This window comes from Salvelinus fontinalis, chromosome 37 (assembly GCF_029448725.1).
Source record: "Salvelinus fontinalis isolate EN_2023a chromosome 37, ASM2944872v1, whole genome shotgun sequence".
In the NCBI taxonomy this organism is placed as follows: domain Eukaryota; kingdom Metazoa; phylum Chordata; class Actinopteri; order Salmoniformes; family Salmonidae; genus Salvelinus; species Salvelinus fontinalis.
In genome coordinates this window covers 33,518,085-33,538,574 of record NC_074701.1, presented here as the reverse complement: position 1 = coordinate 33,538,574, position 20,490 = coordinate 33,518,085, and the positions used below count along the sequence as shown (strand labels likewise).

The window sequence follows — 20,490 nt, the reverse complement described above, 5'->3', positions numbered from 1 at the left end:
TACTTGTTGAAAATAGCATCTATTTATTCCAGCCCTTCATGTTTACCACATCTCAAATAAATCCCAAATAAATCACAGTGGGTTTGGAGTAAGCATGGGTTAAGCATTTGTCATCAGAGGTTAGTATGAGTTAGCATGGGTTATCGTTAGCGTTTGATGGCCAGGGTGAGTCCGTCGCCCACAGTGAGCATGCTCAGATCGATCCTCTGGTCCGTGTGGAGTTTCTTGTTGAGCTTGTCCAGAGCCTGGGAGGTCAGGTCATCAGGAGCAGGGTCCACCACTTTACCACTCCAGAGTACCTGGGGGGAGAAGGTGGGGGGATCAGAGATACAGGTGAGGTGTCCTGTGGTCACAAGGTCAGAAAGACAGGTCAAGGAAGGGTAATTAGATAGACAGGTGATAAATAGGTCAAGGAAGGGTAATTAGATAGACAGGTGATAGACAGGTGATAGACAGGTCAAGGAAGGGTAATTAGATAGACAGGTGCTAGACAGGTCAAGGAAGGGTAATCAGATAGACAGGTGATAGACAGGTCGAGGAAGGGTAATCAGATAGACAGGTGATAGACAGGTCAAGGAAGGGTAATCAGATAGACAGGTGATAGACAGGTCAAGGAAGGGTAATCAGATAGACAGGTGATAGACAGGTCAAGGAAGGGTAATCAGATAGACAGATTAGAGGAGTGAGGTGAAGTGGGAGACAGGTGAGGAGAGAGGCTCAGACTGAAGACAGAGGTGATACGTTTCCCAAAGATTGGAAAGCTGCCGTGGTCATCCCTCTCTTCAAAGGGGAAGACACTCTAGACCCATTATGCTACAGACCTATATCTATCCTACCCTGCCTTTCTAAGGTCTTCGAAAGCCAAGTCAACAAACAGATTACCGACCACTTCGAATCCCACCGTACCTTCTGCGCTGTGCAGTCTGGTTTCAGAGCTGGTCATGGGTGCACCTCAGCCACGCTCAAGGTCATAAACAATATCATAACTGCCATCAATAAGAGACATTAATGTGCAGCCGTATTCATCGACCTGGCCAAGGCTTTCGACTCTGTCAATCACCACATTCTTATTGGCAGACTCAACAGCCTTGGTTTCTCAAATGACTGCCTCGCCTGGTTCACCAACTACTTCTCTGATAGAGTTCAGTGTGTCAAATCGGAGGGCCTGTTGTCCGGACCTCTTGCAGTCTCTATGGGGGTGCCACAGGGTTCAATTCTCTGGCCACCTCTCTTCTCGGTATACATCAATGATGTCGCTCTCGCTGCTGGTGATTCTCTGATCCATCTCTACGCAGACGACACCCCTCTGGCCCTTCTTTGGACACTGTGTTAACTAACCTCCAGACGAGCTTCAATGTCATACAACTCTCCTTCCATGGCCTCCAACTGCTCTTAAATGCAAGTAAAACTAAGTGCATGCTCTTCAACCAATCACTGCCCACACATGCCCGCCCGTCCAGCATCACTACTCTGGACAGTTCTGACTTAGAATATGTGTACAACTACAAATACCTAGGTGTCTGGCTAGACTGTAAACTCTCCTTCCAGACTCACATTAAGCATCTCCAATCCAAAATTAAATCTAGAATCGGCATCCTATTTCATAACAAAGCATCCTTCACTCTTGCAGCCAAACAAACCCTCGTAAAACTGACCACCCTACCGATCCTCTACTTTGGGGATGTCATCTATAAAATAGCCTCCAACATTCTACTCAACAAATTGGATGCAGTTTATCACAGTGCCATCCGTTTTGTCACCAAAGCCCCATATATTACCCACCACTGCGACCTGTACGCTCTCGTCGGCTGGCCATCGCTTCATACTCGTTGCCAAACCCACTGACTCCAGGCCATCTACAAGTCTCTGCTAGGTAAAGCCCCGCCTTATCTCAGCTCACTGGTCACCATAGCAGCACCCACTTGTAGCACGCGCTCCAGCAGGTCACCCCCAAAGCCAATTCCTCCTTTGGCCGCCTCTCTTTCCAGCTCTCTGCTGCCAATGACTGGAACGAACTGCAAAAATCTCTGAAGCTGGAGACTCTTACCTCCCTCACTAGCTTTAAGCACCAGCTGTCAGAGCAGCTCACAGATCACTGCACCTGTACATAGCTCATCTGTAATTTGCCCATCCAATCTACCTCATCTCCATACTGTATTTATTTATTTATCTTATTCCTTTGCACCTCAGTATCTCTACTTGCACATTCATCTTCTGTACACCCTACCATTCCAGTGTTTAATTGCTATATTGTAATTACTTCGCCACCATGGCATATTTATTGCCTTACCTCTCTTATCCTACCTCATTTGCACATGTTGTATATAGATTTTTCTATTGTATTTTTGATTGTATGTTTGTTTATTCCATGTGTAACTCTGTGTTGTTCCATGTGTCGAACTTCTTTGCTTAATCTTGGCCAGGTCGCAGTTGTAAATGAGAACTTGTTCTCAACTAGCCTACCTGGTTAAATAAAGGTGAAATAAAAAATGTATAAATAAATCTTTCTCTGTGTTTTATATGTAGGCCTATCTTTTCATGCATCTTTACCTTAGTTAGCTTAAGAGATCAAATCGATTGCATGCTGGCATTATTCAAATCATATTCAAAATCACGACTCGCTTGTAGGAATAAAAGTTTGGGCATAGGCTACTCACATTATCGATGGCAATGATGCCCCCTTGTCTCACAAGCTCAAGAGACTTCTCGTAATATCTGTCATAGTTCCGTTTATCCGCATCGATGAACACAAAGTCGTAGGTGCCAGCTTCCCCAGCAGCTATCAACTCATCTAGGACAAACAAAAGATCACGTTGAAAAGGATTCACCCGTTTCACAACGGAATCGTGTTTGGGTTCTTTAAAATCAGTCACCTACCCAGTGTTTTTATACACATTTGAAGACGGACATTAATTTTATCCTCGACTCCGGCCTAGAAAAGAGAAAGGATGACAAGGGTAGTTAGTCTAGGCATCTCTACTGTTAAGTCCATTTAAATGTTTCTATGTGCTTTAAATAAAATGTTGACTTGATTTCGAGTTTAGATTGTTTGAAGCAGATAATACCAACCATTTTTTTTTAAGAAGCTCTAATTTGGCATTGGGAAAAACACGAGATGAACTGTTACAAAAAAGACCCGCTTAAGCTAAAGAACACTCCGTAATGTTCACAACCACATATACTTTGAACTCACGAAAAGTGGGAGGTGTGGTCAAGAAACACTGGTATATTTTATCATCAGACCCAGCTTTGCCGGCTGAATTGAAAAATCACTCACTTATTGTGTATAGGAGAGGAATTTACGCAATAAATTGGTTCATGCCAACTGCCAGCCACAAAAGAAAATGTGTGTGAATATTGTGTGAAAGTGTGAATATTTCTGCCACCCACACACAGGAAAACGGTTCCAAATAAATGACATTATTATGTGTTCCACCACCCATGTTATTTACATGATTAAATGTCCATGTGGGCTCAGCTATGTCAGTAAATCATCCCGCTCTCTCAAACAGAGAATTAGTGAACATAAAAGTTCAATCAGGAGAAAGGAGAGGGATTATCCAGTCGCTGTACATTTTAATGACCTAAAACATGACATTTCCACCTTTAGATCTTGTGGCAGAGAGAAAGTTAAGATATCAGACAGGGGAGGTGATATTAATAATAGTCTGAGTAAAAGAGAATGTTTTGGGATTTTCACCCTCCAGACATTATTTCCTAAAGGACTTAATGATGAAATGCCTATGTATGTTATGTTGTGAATTTGAATATTTGAATATGTGTGCCTATGTGCCTACTCTGATGTTTTCCGTACGATGTACCCAATGACTAATGAAAACTTGCTATGTCCTCATTGTGGTTTACAGACGTGTATAATACGTCTTATTTATACACTTTTGTAATATTTATGCAATGCATATTGTTATATTTGGTGGCACTTATTTGTTTTTCCTTTGCCTCCAACCCCCTTTGATGTGTGGAACGGATGTGGGTGGGGCTAGGTGTAAATTAAAAAAAACACAAAAGCTCTGACGAAGGCCGTGAGGCCGATACGTAACCTTATTAAATATCAGTGATACTATCAAGAGCAGTGTGCGGTTTCCTTTTTCCTTCATCTTGTTCAACTGTTGCCATGCAGCTGTAAATAAGATTGTTCAGATGTGCGAGTGCCTTTTGAATTTTTTAACAGACAATACCAACCATTTTCTGTCTGTCACAATTTTCTGTCACCTGTGTTGTGTACAGTAGTATTTCTACTGTTTGGAGGGGGGGCATTACGTTCATTGTAGGGATTCTCTGCTGCTTGGCTTTGCACCTTTTCGTAGACACTTACTTCTGAGCAGACGGCCTCACTACTCCACCCACAGCACTTTGTGAAGTCTGACTGACAGATGTTAGATACTGAATATGCTGTATTGAAGCTTTTGGAGAGACAATCAATGTTTCTGAATTCCAACGGGTTGAATGGGTTTAGATGTTGTTTTGGGGTTGAATACTGGACAAACAGATCTAATTCCTGTCTAGAGGAATATTGGAGCAAGTAAACTAGCTGAATGACTAGAGGAATGTTGATCTGACCTCTTTAAAGAAAGGTTTAGCAATGTTCACGTATTCGTCGTCTATTTCACATGCTACCACTTGACCACTCTCTGGTACAACCAACGCCATGTTCAGGGTGTTGTACCCCGTGTACATCCCTGGAGAGAGGAAAATATTGACATTAGTCTCTTCTGATATTAGAATGAGGGCAGTTCATTCAGAATTAGTGAATGTTGAAAAGATTGGCACAATGAAAGATGTTCCAAATAATAGAGTAACATTAAATGTTTTCAGGATGAAGCTTGTTTTATCATTACATACCAATTTCAATGGTTTTGCTGGCGTTAATCAGTTTGGCCAAATTTGCCATCAGTTGTGCTTGTTCACTAGCAACCAGCATGATGCTCCATGGGTCCTCAAGGGTTTTCTGCAACATGAAGGAAGGAGAATTTTTATTTTATTTAACCTTTATTTAACTAGGTAAACCAGTTAATAACAAATTCAATGATGGCCTATCAAAAGGCCTTCTGCGGGGACGGGGGCTGGGATTCATGTTTTTTTATTTTTTTAAATATAGGACAAAACACACATCACAACAAGAGAGACAACACAACACTGCATGAAGAGAGACCTAAGACAACAACATAGCAAGGCAGCAACACATGACAACACAGCATGGTAGCAACACATCATGACAACAACACAACATGGTAGCAGCACAAAAATTATTGGGCACAGACAACAGCACAAAAGGCAAGAAGGTAAAGACAACAATACATCACGCAAAGTAGCCACAACTGTCAGTAAGAGTGTCCATGATTGAGTCTTGAATGAAGAGATTGAGATAAGTGTCTAGTTTGAGTGTTTGTTGCAGCTCGTACCAGTCGCTAGCTGCAGCGAACTGAAAGACGAGCGACCCAGGCATTTGTGTGCTTTGGGGACCTTTAACAGACTGTGACTGGCAGAATGGGTGTTGTATGTGGTGGACGAGGGCTGCAGTAGATATCTCAGATAGGGGGGAAGTGAGGCCTAAGAGGGTTTTATAAATAAGCATCAACCAGTGGGTCTTGCGACAGGTATACAGAGATGACCAGTTTACAGAGGAGTATAGAGTGCAGTGATGTGTCCTATAAGGAGCATTGGTGGCACATCTGATGGCCGAATGGTAAAGAACCTCTAGCGAGAGCATCCTTACTTGCCGAACTATCAATTACATCTCCATAATCTAGCATGGGTAGGATGGTCATCTGAATCAGGGTTAGTTTGGCAGCTGGGGTGAAAGAGGAGCGATTACGATAGAGGAAACAAAGTCTAGATTTAACTTTAGCCTGCAGCTTTGATTTGTGCTGAGAGAAGGACAGTGTACCGTCTTGCCATACATGACCTTTGTTGTGGAGGTGTTCAGAACAAGGTTAGGGGTTGAGAAAGCTTGTTGGACACTAAGAACGCTTTGTTACAGAGCGTTTAACACAAAATTTGATTTCAAACATCGACAAATAAAGACAAAAACATGACTTTTTTTATGACATAATCTAATCGAACCATGTAATTACACCGTATTGCTGACTGCAGCTTCTCAGCACAGTGTTTGTATAGTACTGTGCTGACCTCTAGTGGTTATAGTAGCCTATTGAACTGTCCTGATACTGTAGAAAACCAGTGTCTGTCTACACATCTGGTTTGTATGTACAGTACATTCCTGCTTTTCATCTCATAAACACCCTGGTTCTCCCTAGTCTTACCAGTCCAACCCTAGCCCTAGTTTCATGTCCTCATCCCGGTTCAACCCTAACACTAGCCTCAACCTCAACCCTAACCCTGGCTCTAACCCAGTCCAGTCTTACCAGTCCAACCCTAGCCCTAGTTTCATGTCCTCATCCCGGTTCAACCCTAACACTAGCCTCAAAAACAACCACAACCCTAACCCTGGCTCTAACCCAGTCCAGCCTTACCAGTCCAACTCTAGCCCTAGTTTCATGTCCTCATTCCGGTTCAACCCTAACACTAGCCTCAACCTCAACCCTAACCCTGGCTCTAACCCAGTCCAGTCTTACCAGTCCAACCCTAGCCCTAGTTTCATGTCCTCATCCCGGTTCAACCCTAACACTAGCCTCAAAAACAACCACAACCCTAACCCTGGCTCTAACCCAGTCCAGCCTTACCAGTCTGAGTTTGGTCATGACAGGATGTTCTCTCAGTGAGTTGTTCACGACATACTGCAGCACTGGGTCGTTCTTCCCTCCACTGTGGCTCTTACCTGGCAGGGCAGATCCTATTCCTGTGCCTGACCAAAAAAACATCAGTTACAAATTTAGTTTTGCATGGTAACCCATCTAAACGTCATTTTGATTGTCAGCCCCAAAGCCGTGTTCGCAACCACGGCAAATATTGATTACAGCGGGTTCAGGAATTAGCAAGTTAACCTTTGTAAAGAATTCTTTACTGTCAACATCAGGATAAGAAATTGCAGTGCTTAAAGATGTTAAAAAGATGGATATTCTCTGAGTCTGTGCCCTTGTTTGGCCTGTAAGGAAAAAACAGAATGGTGTGGGCTTACTGGTCAAAAACAGCTGATTTTGCAGCTCAGCCAATGAGATGTGCATGCACTTGGATATTCAAATGATCTACCAACTCAGAGTTCCATGTGGGGTCAAGCTGCTCTGGCTGCCCCTGATGTCCAGCATGCAGACTTGCCTTTGCAGCTTGTAAACCACGTTGTGTGGAGGCTCTGTTTTGACACTCTTTCTTGTTGGTTAGCCGTCTATCTACGTTTGCAGCGATTGCTAGCATGCTAGCTAAGTGCTTCTTAACAGCCAACTCTTATTAACCACATCATTTGAAAAAGTGATTGGCGAGATAGTTGTTGCAATCCTGGGGCCTCATTTATAGCCATTGCGTAAATTGCACACTAAACTTGGTGCATGGCATGCATATGTATGTTTCCTATTTACTAATCAGGCCCGTCCTGAAACTGTGTGCGTATCAACAAACATTAAACCCCCGCCTGAAAATGCCCATCGTTCACCTTTTATTGTGACAATAACGCCCTTTTTCCTGTATACTTTGGAACAAGGCCAAGGCATTTTTCTAAAGGAAATAGCGAACTTGATCAAATGTCTTTGAAGGTGATGACAGAATGTTTAACCTTTGCAGTGACATTTGCTGTAGGCCGTGGCTATCTGACAGACAAAAAGTTTATGTAAGACAACAACAAAGGCAAATAGCTGTGGACCTGTAAACAGACCGTTTGAATTCAATAGGACCTAATGTTTTGCATTTACATTTTCTCCAACCTACGCTGCTGCACTGTGTAAATTCTAGAACATTGTCTACTCACAGTGATGGCCATAACTTACACACTTCAATGCAAAATGTCATATGTCTGTTCACCTGTTAAATTCTACTGTATGTTATAAACCAGCTTCCTTTCTGTGCATAGAGCAAAATACTTGAATTAATAGCGTATCTAATAGGCCCAGTTAAATGAGACATGCGCATGGTAATTACATTTACATTACATTGTTTGTAGTCTGTGGCTACTTCGGGAATATGAACCCATCATGGCCAAAAAAGTGTAATAATTTATTCTGCAATGCTTCTGAAAATATGTATTATGTGTATAAACGCAATATTGTCTACTAGAGAAATGTGAAATGACAGTATTCAGAGGAAAACTACAGAAGTAACCTACAACCGTCTGTGCCACCGTTAATAAACTGTGCTCTGGATCTGAGCTCTGGATCGGGTGATTTAGAGTCAAATAACTTGTCTATTTACTACTATGAAGTGGGTGCAATTAAAGGAGATATGGGACAAATAGTATACAGTACTTGTTCTAGGACTATGTGCTAGCAACCTGGTGAGTATGAAACCATCACAGAAAAGGTCAGGAATTTATTATGCAATGATCATGGAAATTAAATAAATAATAGCCTAGAAAATAGATGCCTATTTGTAATTATTTTCAAATGCAAAGATAAATAGATTTTCTCTCTTCTCACTAACAGCAAATGATTGCATCTTATTAACCTGTTCATTGTTATGAACAAACGTGTCTAGTATATCCATAATTTGCACAATATACTAATCTAATACTTCAACCAATAGATAGCGTGTACAGTGGGGCAAAAAAGTATTTAGTCAGACACCAATTGTGCAAGTTCTCCCACTGTCACGTTCCTGACCTGTTTTCTGTTATTTTTGTATGTGTTTAGTTGGTCAGGGCGTGAGTTGGGGTGGGCATTCTATGTTTTGTGTTTCTATGTTTAGGTCATTGGTAATTAGCCTTATATGGTTCTTAATCAGGGACAGGTGTTTGACGTTTCCTCTGATTGAGAACCATATAAAGGTAGGCTGTTCACACTGTTTGTTTGTGGGTGGTTGTCTTCCGTGTTTGTGTCTGTGCACCACACGGGACTGTTTCGGTTTGTTCGTTCGTTTTAGGTAGTCTGTTCCTGTTTCATGCATTCTTCGTGTTTATGTAAGTTCTTGTTCAGGTCAGTCTACGTCGTTTGTTATTTTGTAGTTTGTTTAAGTGTTTTCGTCTTTACTTTAATAAACTTCATTATGTCCACATTCCACGCTGCGCTTTGGTCCAATCCTCGTCCGAAGAGGAGGAGGACAACCGTTACACCCACTTAAAAAGATGAGGCCTGTAATTTTTATCATAGGTACACTTCAACCATGACAGACAAAATGAGGAAAAAAAATCCAGAAAATCACATTGTAGGATTTTTAATGAATTTATTTGCAAATTATAGTGGAAAATAAGGATTTGGTCACCTACAAACAAGCAAGATTTCTGTCTCTCACAGACCTGTAACTTCTTCTTTAAGAGGCTCCTCTGTCCTCCACTCGTTAGCTGCATTAATGGCACCTGTTTGAACTTGTTATCAGTATAAAAGACACCTGTCCACAACCTCAAACAGTCACACTCCAAACTCCACTATGGCCAAGACCAAAGAGCTGTCAAAGGACACCAGGAAAAAAATTGTAGACCTGCACCAGGCTGGGAAGACTGAATCTGCAATAGGTAAGCAGCTTGGTTTGAAGAAATCAACTGTGGGAGCAATTATTAGGAAATGAAAGACATACAAGACCACTGATAATCTCCCTCGATCTCGGGCTCCACGCAAGATCTCACCCCGTGGGGTCAAAATGATCACAAGAACGGTGAGCAAAAATCCCAGAACCACACGGGGGGACCTAGTGAATGACCTGCAGAGAGCTGGGACCAAAGTAACAAAGTCTACCATCAGTAACACACTACGCTGCCAGTGACTCAAATCCTGCAGTACCAGACGTGTCCCCCTGCTTAAGCCAGTACATGTCCAGGCCCGTCTGAAGTTTGCTAGAGAGCATTTGGATGATCCAGAAGAAGATTGGGAGAATGTCATATGGTCAGATGAAACCAAAATATAGCTTTTTGGTAAAAACTCAACTCGTTGTGTTTGGAGGACAAAGAATGCTGAGTTGCATCCAAAGAACACCATACCTACTGTGAAGCATGGGGGTGGAAACATCATGCTTTGGGGCTGTTTTTCTGCAAAGGGACCAGGACAACTGATCCGTGTAAAGGAAAGAATGAATGGGGCCATGTATCGTGAGATTTTGAGTGAAAACCTCCTTCCATCAGCAAGGGCATTGAAGATGAAACGTAGCTGGGTCTTTCAGCATGACAATGATCCCAAACACACCGCCCGGGCAACGAAGGAGTGGCTTCGTAAGAAGCATTTCAAGGTCCTGGAGTGGCCTAGCCAGTCTCCAGATCTCAACCCCATAGAAAATCTTTGGAGGGAGTTGAAAGTCCGTGTTGCCCAGCAACAGCCCCAAAACATCACTGCTCTAGAGGAGATCTGCATGGAGGAATGGGCCAAAATACCAGCAACAGTGTGTGAAAACCTTGTGAAGACTTACAGAAAACGTTTGACCTCTGTCATTGCCAACAAAGGGTATATAACAAAGTATTGAGATAAACTTTTGTTATTGACCAAATATTTATTTTCCACCATAATTTGCAAATAAATTCATTAAAAATCCTACAATGTGATTTTCTGGATTTTTTTTCTCATTATGTCTGTCATAGTTGAAGTGTACTTATGATGAAAATTACAGGCCTCTCATTTTTTTAAGTGGGAGAACTTGCACAATTGGTGGCTGACTAAATACTTTTTTGCCCCACTGTATATGCGGTCTAAAGTTTGCTGGAAGGTGAGCACATTTTCAAGTCAAGTTCAGTTTTTATAAATGCTAACTTTTGTGTGAAAACTGGTACACGCATATTTTTGGTTATATTTTGTATGTAAGCACAGTTTATAAATGAGGCCCCTGAGCCTAAGTCCCCTAGTCTCCTTCTCTCTCATGGAAAAAAACAAACTTCTGGTCATTTGCATAATTGGGTCTTTAACAAATGACAGATGGGGCTATCTCGGCCAAAGAATGTGAGGTCACATCACAAGAAAATCATAAGCATTTTTTTAAACAGTCTGTTTCAAAAACAAGTTTGAAATAGGGTTTTACTGAGTGGTTTTATGAGTCAACAACATTATTTGAGCACGTTAATATGAGCTTTAAAATTAGATTTTCATTGTACTTTGCATTAAATTTTATTAATTATTAATTATAATGATTTTAATTGCATTAAAATATGATTCCAACATGACAAGCTATCCTACTACCAACATATTAAATCATTTTTGTGTCTCATATCCACATTGCATATCATAGATTATTTGTGACAGCTGTAAAACAAAAGTTTACTGTACTTCTAAGCAATCCATTATAATATCAGTTTGGTATGGACCACATCATTCTACAGCGTGATATTTACCTGTTAGTGCAAGAACAAGCTGAATGCAGAAATACATCTTGATATCTGGAGCCATTTTGGAAGTTTGTCTATTCAGCTATATAGAGTGAACACCAAAGAGACTGTATTGAGGGAATGTGGGTCTACTATTTATACAGCGTGGATGGGAAAGTCCACTGGTCTCCGTGTGTGTTTGTTTTGAACTATCTTTTTGGATGAGGGACAAGATATCGACCACTCTGTATGTAAACACTTTCCTCACAATGTGTTTTCCAGACACCACCCCATGATCCCCATGACGTAAGAGTGGAGTTTCCAAGGTGTCAGCCAAAGGGAACCATTGTTTGAAGCTCACTGTATGCAGTACAGAGTGTCAAATAATACATACAAATACTAGATGTGTAACGCAGGCACTGGGAGTTAGGAAGCAAGTACAGGGGGTCAAATAATACATACAAATACTAGACCTGCCATGCATTCCTCCCTGGTGACATAACATTGGGGTTGAGTATGAGCAACACTGTTGAATCAAACTGATGTTAAAGAGTTTGTTAAAGAGTAAGTTCACCCTAACATCAACATTTCTCAGATGATTTCCTATCTAAAATCGGCCTTAGTTGAGCTGAATCTATATTACATAATAAATATTTCCTGCAGATGTCATTTAGTGTTTAGGCCTCAGTCCCAACTGAATGAGAAAGATTGGCACCATTACATTACAGCTAACATTACAGCATACTGTACTTTACATCTTCCTATTTTCTGTTTCGCTGGGTTAAGACATCAGACCAAAACAGTATGGTTTTAGTTTGCAAGTCAGTCACACTGTTTTGCTGCTACCTGCCTGTGTGTTTCCCTTTAACTGGCTCACAACCTGCTGTGTCGTGAAACAACAACTCTAGTTTAACTTCTAGTGGAAGGGGGGAGGGGTACTTTTCAAAACAGTTCGGGGGGGATGTGAGGTCTCTCCAAGGACACCAAGCTTCCTCTGTCTTCCTCTGTCAATTCCCCATTTATGGATGCAGGGATACAAACAAAACCTATTTGCCAACAACTACACATAAATGAATTGAGCCATGACCTGAACTGTCTTTGGAGGAGAGATTCTCATCCGAGATCTCTGAGTGTTGACTGGTATAGGAAAGGGAAGGGATGCCTTGGATTGAGCGTGCAGCACTGCTCAGCTCAGTTCGTCTCAGGGCTTCCCAGCGATGCCTTGTTGTTTCCCACAATCCTCCTTTCTACCCCCCCCCCCCCACCCCCCACCCCCGTTGCGCTGGCCCTCTGCTTATGTGACGCTAATTGCTCCTGCTACTTGTGCCAAGAACTGACTGTTCCCTGGCACATTCCACAGACAGAACTGGGTTCCCTCAGCTGCTCTTTGTGTTTATGGAACGTGAAGATGCGTGTTGCCATGTGCAGCAGGCTTCCCAACTCCTCGCTCCTCTTCCTCCTCACCGGTGATGTAGTGGTAGAGAAAAGGTGGGTAAGCTGTAAACTCCAATGGGTGTTCGAGATAAGACAAACAACAATTTTATCAGGAAACCACATTTCAATTTCAGGGTACGCCACAAGCTTGGGAACCACTGTACTAACCTCTATGTCAGCTTGAATGCTTTTTGTCTGTCTCCTCTGCCTCCTCCTGCATTGCAGCCTGCCTCACCACTGTCTGTCTCATTACTCACGGTAAACAAAAGTTATTCTGTTATGAAAACGTATAGTAGCATGAGGAGTCTTCACGGCCCCCTTGGCTAATAGCGCTTCACAGCGATACACCACACACGGTCACACTGTGATACACACACACACACACACACACACACACACACACACACACACACACACACACATTGCAATATACAGTTGAAGTCGGAAGGTTACATACACCTTAGCCAAATATATTTAAACTCAGTTTTTCACAACTCTTGACATTTAATCCTAGTAAAAATTCCCTGTCTTAGTTCAGTTAGGATCACCACTTTATTTTAGGAATGTGAAATATCAGAATAATAGTAGAGTGAATTATTTATTTCAGCTATTTTTTCTTTCATCACATTCCCAGTGGGTCAGAAATGTACATACACTCAATTAGTATTTGGTAGCATTGCCTTTAAATTGTTTAACTTGGGTCAAACGTTTCGGGTAGCCTTCCACAAGCTTCCCACAATAAGTTGGGTGAATTTTGGCCCATTCCTCCGGACAGAGCTGGTGTAACTGAGTCAGGTTTGTAGGCCTTCTTGTTCACACACACTCTTTTAAGTTCTGCCCACAAATGTTCTATAGGATTGAGGTCAGGGCTTTGTGATGGCCACTCCAATACCTTGACTTTGTTGTCCTTAAGCCATTTTGCCACAACTTTGGAAGTATGCTTGGGGCCATTGTCCATTTGGAAGACACATTGCGACCAAGTTTTAACTTCCTGACTGATGTCTTGAGATTTTGCTTCAATATATCCACATCATTTCCCTTCCCCATGATGCCATCTATTTTGTGAAGTGCACCAGTCCCTCCTGCAGCAAAGCACCCCTACAACATGATGCTGCCACCCCTGTGCTTCCCGGCTGGGATGGTGTTCTTCGGCTTGCAAACATCCCCCTTTTTCCTCCAAACATAACGATGGTCATTATGGCCAAACAGTTATATTTTTGTTTCATCAGACCAGAGGACATTTCTCCAAAAAGTACAATCTTTGTCCCCATGTGCATTTGCAAACTGCAGTCTGGCATTTTTATTGCGGTTTTGGAGCACTGGCTTCTTCCTTGCTGAACGGCCTTTCAGGTTATGTCGATATAGGACTCGTTTAGCTGTGGATGTAGATACTTTTGTACCTGTTTCCTCCAGCATCTTCACAAGGTCCTTTGCTGTTGTTCTGGGATTGATTTGCACTTTTCACACCAAAGTATGTTCATCTCTAGGAGACAGAACACGTGTCCTTCCTGAGCAGTATGACAGCTGCGTGGTCTCATGGTGTTTACACTTGCGTACTATTGTTTGTACAGATGAACGTGGTACCTTCAGGTGTTTGGAAATTGCTCCCAAGGATGAACCAGACTTGTGGAAGTCTACAATTTTTTTCTGAGGTCTTTGCTGAGATCCTTTGATTTTCCCATGACGTCAAGCAGAGGCACTGAGTTTGAGGGTAGGCCTTGAAATACATCCACAGGTACACCTCCAACTGACTCAAATGATGTCAATTAGCCAATCAGGAGTTTCTAAAGCCATGACATAATTTTCTGGAAATTTCCAAGCTGATTAAAGGCACAGTCAACTTAGTGTATGTCAACTTCTGACCCACTGGAATTGTGATACAGTGAATTATAAAGGAAATAATCTGTCTGTAAACAATTGTTGGAAAAATTACTTGTGTCATGCACAAAGTAGATGTCCTACCCGACTTGCCAAAACTATAGTTTGTTAACAAGAAATTTGTGGACTGGTTGAAAATCAAGTTTTAATGACGCCAACCTAAGTGTATGTAAACTTCCGACATCAACTGTATACACACACACTCTCTCTGTCTCTCTGTGTCTCTCTTTCTTTGTCTCTCTTTGTCTCTCTTTGTCTCTCTTTGTCTCTCTCTGTCTCTCTCTGTCTCTCTCTGTCTCTCTCTGTCTCTCTCTGTCTCTCTCTGTCTCTCTGTCTCTCTGTCTCTTTGTCTCTTTGTCTCTGTCTCTCTGTCTCTCTGTCTCTTTGTCTCTTTGTCTCTTTGTCTCTTTGTCTCTTTGTCTCTGTCTCTCTGTCTCTCTGTCTCTGTCTCTCTGTCTCTCTGTCTCTCTGTCTCTCTGTCTCTCTGTCTCTCTGTCTCTCTGTCTCTCTGTCTGTCCGAGGTGAGGGATTGCAGTGGATGAAAAAAGAAAGAACATGTACAACTTTTTTAAATATAACACAAAAGTATTCAGGAGCATCCTGTTTTGATGTCTTCAGAAGAATGTGGTGAGTAGAGTGCAGTTCAAACTAATGCGCAGTGGTGGTAGTGTAGGCCCAAACGGAATACCACAACTTTTGAGATTGATGTTCATGATTCCTTAAACTCCCCAAGAGACCGAAGGTGTTTTGTACCTGTGATATAATCTCATTGTCTTAGAAGGTGAATCCAGAAATGCAAATATTCTAAGAAACTAGACGATGCAGATATAGGCTACACCCCTCAAACTCAACACTGGGCCTCAAAGACCATTCCTCTGCATGTTTTTATTGTTCCCCTCTAATCAGGTGGGTGCAATTAACTATCAGGTAGAACAGAAAACCAGCAGGCTCCGGACCTCGTAGGGTAAGAGTTGAATGCCCCTGGGCTACACTATCAGCATTGTACTATAGACCTATAGGCCCACTGTAGGCCTATATGTCTTTTTTACAGGCGTTGTAGTGTATTACCAGCAATTCACCAGCAAGTGGCAATATTGTCTAGTAAATCTGCAGTTCTCCCAGAGCCAGCGATGCCTCTAGTCCTGTCTAATAATGGGAAGGACAGACTACAACTGCTATTCTGTAGCTTTGAAACGTGTCTTATCGGCCTTGATGAATTCAGTCAATGACATCATCAGTTCAAGTATTGGACATGCCTGTAACGGCACGCCGATGACACCATCAGTTAGAGTTGTATTATGGGATGTCTGTGATGTATCGCTTAGTTACCGCAGTCAGTTTTGTGTTCAACGCACCACCATCCTCTCAGCAGTCAGAAAGGTCTTCATGCATGTTAATCGTAGCGGAGTAGAACGTCAAGACGATTGATAGACATTTTCTCTTCCTTTTTCTGATGGGAGTTTCAATTGACATGTTTAGAGTTGCCCTGCGTTCGTCAGCTGATGTCTCCTAACATGACAGGGCTGCTTAGAGATACCTCTACACCAGACACTGTGGGAGACAGGCTTGTTGATGTTGATTTGCTCCAACTACACTGGGTGACTGTGACTGCGCCAGACCTGGGCTGAAGCCTGTGCTTTTTCGGAGCCCGCAAAAATTGCAGAAGAATAAGTGCACACAAGCGTGTACGCACACACACACACACACACATACACATACACAGATGCATGCACGCACACACATACACTGCACACTCACAAAGGACCTCTGCTTTGCATCTAGGTCATTCTGCAAGAGTTCGCTGAATTTAGATTGAGATGTAATAAAATTACTTCAAAAACATCCTGGAATCTGGAATGATAGCTCTATAGAAATATCGAGGAATTAACCAATTCAATTTACAGCACAATCATCCACCCTTTGTATTTTTAAACCCCATTGTAACAGTGATAGGGAATCTGCCACAGCATAAAACCAGGTTTGTATTTTAAACCCTATTGTAACAGTGATAGGGAATCTGCCACAGCATAAAACCAGGGTTGAGTGGCAGGTGGGGTTGTTTGACTTTCATCTTTGTTATTAACCTGGCATGTAAATAGATACAGATTTCAATTTCCATGGAGTCACGCGAGGAGCTGACAGACCTCAGAAACATCAAACAGTGTGCTGGGGGGCACCGGAGGCCCTGTGAAACCTGAGGTACAAGCGAGAGGTGCTGAGGTGCTAACACCTTGAGCAAGGAACCCAGGAAGACAAAATTACATTTCTTCAGAAACAATTAGTGGTCTCTCGGAATTGAAGGCAGCGACTCTTGCGGCTGTCTAATCTAACCCCCTGGCTGACTGGCAGCGCTATCGGTGTCTATGTCAGTGACACTTGGAGGTTCTACGAGGTAGAGATATATCTGCTATTTCTGGATATGCTGAGACTTGTCTGAATATTAAGTGTCACAGGAATATCTCATAATAACTATAATTTTTTAGGAGAAAGGAACATATTCTCTCTCCATCAGTCTGCAAATCCTTTGTCCTGCTTGTGATATGAATGAACTCATATTGCCCCTCCAATCCTCTCCAGTCAGACTATCTCTCTCGCTAATGATAATCTTATAACTCAGATCAATTTGCTATGGCCATTGGACCCTCTTAATTGACTTGATTATGAGCTCTCTCAGAGAGATGGACCCTCTGGACTGGCTGAAGGGATGAATGGTGTGATGGAGAGAACAGAGAGAGAGAGGGGGGATGTCGAGAGAGAGAGATGGAGAGAACAGAGAGAGATGGAGATGAGAGAGAGAGAACAGAGAGGAAAAGAGAGAAAGAGAGAAAGAGAGAGAGGGAGATAGGGACCGAGAGACAGGAGAGAGAGAGAGAGACAGGAGAGATAGAGAGAGACAGGAGAGAGAGAGAGACAGGAGAGAGAGACAGGAGAGAGAGAGAGAGAGAACAGAGAGAGAGAACAGAGAGGAAAAGAGAGAGAGAGACAGGAGAGAGAGAGAGAGAGAGAGAGAGAGACAGGAGAGACAGAGAGAGACAGAGAGAGACAGAGAGAGACAGAGAGAGACAGAGAGAGAGAGACAGAGAGAGAGAGAGAGAGAGACAGAGAGAGACAGACAGAGAGAGAGAGACAGAGAGAGACAGAAAGAGACAGAGAGAGACAGAGAGAGACAGAGAGAAGAGAAAGGGAGTGAGATGGTATTTTAAATTAAATGATCAAATATACAGACCCCAAATTCAAATTGGCTACACTCAAACTCCTCAACATTGCAGGTATTTCCCCCAATATTTGGAACAAAGGATTGATCACACCAATCTATAAAAATGGAGACAAATTTGACACAAATAATTACAGAGGAATTTGCATTAAGAGTAACTTGGGGAAGATTCTGTGCAGTATCATAAATAGCAGAATACTTCATTTCCTTGATGAACACAACGTCCTTAGCAGAAGACAGATAGGATTTTTACCAAATTACTGCACAACAGACCACATTTATACCCTCCACACTCTAATTGACAAACAAGTAAACAAAAACAAAGGCAAAAGCATTTGATTCATTTAGGCACAAAGTATTTTTTATTAAACAAATAGAAAGTGGTATTAGAGGGAAAACATATGATTCTATTAATTCAATGTACACTAAAAACAAATGTGCAGTTAAAATTGGCAACAAGCAAACAGACTTGTTTGCAAACATCCCTCTTCTCTCAGGGATGGGGAGTGAAACAGGGCTGCTTAATAAGTCCAACACTATTTAACATCTACATTAAAGAATTGGCAAAAACATTAGAAGAATCTGCAGCACCTAAAACAACACTGAAATCAAGTGTCTGCTGTACGCAGATGACCTGGTGCTGCTGTTTCCCACTAAGGAGGCGTTACAGCAGCACCTAGATCATCTGCACAGGTTCTGCCCGACCTGGGCTCTGACATTTACCTAAAAACGAAAAGAGGTCCGGAAATCAGGATCACAAATATAAATTCTATTTGGACACAGTTCTATTAGAACACACCAAAAACTACACGTATCTAGGACTAAATGTCAGCAACACAGTTAGCGTTCACATGGCTGTGAACGAGCTGAGAGACAAAGCAAGAAGAGCATTCTATGCCATTAAAGGGAATATTAAAATTGGAATTCCTATTAGAATCTGGCACAACATTTTCCAATCAGTTATAGAACCAATCGCTCTATATAGCAGCGAAGTATGGAGTCCACTCTCTAATAATGAATTTACCAAATGGGACAAACATCCAGTCGAAATTCTGCATGCTGAGTTTTACAAGAGTGTATTGTAATTGCAAAGAAAAACTCAAAATAACGCATGCAGAGCAGAATTGGGACAATGCCCCCTCCTTATTCAAATAGGAAAAAGAGCCATCAAATTTTACAACCATCTAAAAACAAGCGACCCCGAAACATTTAATCACACAGCTCTACAATGTCGAGATGAAACAAGAGAAGAGAGCCCTCAGCCAGCTGATTCTGAGGCTCAGTTCATTAACCCAAACAAACCCCATAGAGCCTCAGAACAGCACTCAGAAAATCTGGCCCAACCAAATCATTACAAAGCAAAGAGAAAAATATATCACTCATCACCCACACCACAAAACAATCTAAGAAATTGCTACTTGGCTCTAAACAGACAGTACATGGTGGCAGACTATCTGACCACTGTGACTGATAGAAAACTGAGGAAAACACTGACTAGGTACAAACTCAGTGAGCACAGCCTGGCTATAGAGACCAGTCATCACAAGCAAACATGGCTGCCCAGAGAGATAGAGACAGAGCGGCATTTCCAATTACTTTGTGACATATACTCAGATCTAAACTACCCTTCAAAAGTTTGGGGTCACTTAGAAATGTCCTTGTTTTTTAAATAAAAGCACAATCAATTAAATTCAATTAAATAATATATAAAATTGATCAGAAATACAGTGTAGACATTGTTAATGTTGTAAATGACCGTTGTAACTGGAAACGGCAGATGTTTTATGGAATATCTACATAGGCGTACAGAGGCCCATTATCAGCAACCATCCCTCCTGTGTTCCAATGGCACGTTGTGTTTGCTAATCCAACTTGTGTTAGCTAATCCAGTATCTGGAGCCTCAGCAATTGTGGGTTCGATTACAGGCTCAAAATGGCCAGAAACAAAGACCTTTCATCTGAAACTCGTCAGTCTATTCTTGTTCTGAGAAATGAAGGCTATTCCATGTGAGAAATTGACAAGAAACTGAAGATCTCGTACAACGCTGTGTACTACTCCCATTCACAGAACAGCGCAAACTGTCTCTAACCAGAATAGAAAGAGGAGAGGGAGGCCCTGGTGTACAACTGAGCAAGAGGGCAAGCACATTAGTGTGTCTAGTTTGAGAAACAGACGCCTCACAAGTCCTAAACTGGCAGCTTCAATAAATAGTACCCGCAACACACCAGTCTCATGTCAATAGTGAAGAGGCGACTGGGATATTGGCCTTCTAGGCAGAGTTCCTCTGTCCAGTGTCTGTGTTCTTTTGCCCATCTTAATCTTTTATTTTTATTGGCCAGTCTGAGATATGGCTTTTCTTTGCAACTCTGCCCAGAAGGCCAGCATCCCGGAGTCGCCTCTTCACTGTTGACGTTGAGAAAAAGGACATTTCTCAGTGACCCCAAACTTTTGAATGGTAGTGTAAGAGAATCTTTCTTTACCAAAATGATCAATCAGTAAAAAGAATTTGAAACTATAAAATATGAAGAATAAATCTAATATTTATTGGGTGAATAGCCAAACTGTGCAGCAAAATATGTGTCCTCCTGCCACAACCTGAAGGACAGCCAGTGAAAAGTACAA

General features: G+C 42.0%; 1 protein-coding gene and 1 long non-coding RNA gene across 2 annotated transcripts; one reads left to right on the top strand and one right to left on the bottom strand.

Moving 5' to 3' along the window:
* Positions 1-11,478, bottom strand: LOC129835894 (catechol O-methyltransferase domain-containing protein 1-like). The gene is made up of 7 exons (XM_055901600.1): positions 11,369-11,478; positions 6,702-6,823; positions 4,861-4,966; positions 4,579-4,697; positions 2,878-2,932; positions 2,658-2,791; positions 1-299 (listed from the first exon to the last, which is right to left on the bottom strand). Exons 1-7 carry the CDS (start codon positions 11,421-11,423, stop codon positions 147-149), a joined length of 744 nt encoding a protein of 247 aa, XP_055757575.1. The 5' UTR covers positions 11,424-11,478; the 3' UTR covers positions 1-146.
* Positions 207-586, top strand: LOC129835895 (uncharacterized). The gene is made up of 2 exons (XR_008756580.1): positions 207-445; positions 495-586. It is a non-coding gene; the product is annotated as an uncharacterized LOC129835895 (long non-coding RNA).
* Positions 11,479-20,490: the final 9,012 nt, after the last annotated feature.

Coding starts and splice junctions, on each gene's coding strand:
- LOC129835894 (XM_055901600.1), bottom strand. CDS start 11,423: ATGGCTCCAGATATCAAGATGTATTTCTGCATTCAGCTTGTTCTTGCA. Junction 4,698..4,860: donor CAGCAAAACCATTGAAATTG/GTATGTAATGAT, acceptor TCCTCTCTCCAG/GGATGTACACGGGGTACAAC. Junction 2,933..4,578: donor CTAAACCTTTCTTTAAAGAG/GTCAGATCAACA, acceptor TCTCTTTTCTAG/GCCGGAGTCGAGGATAAAAT.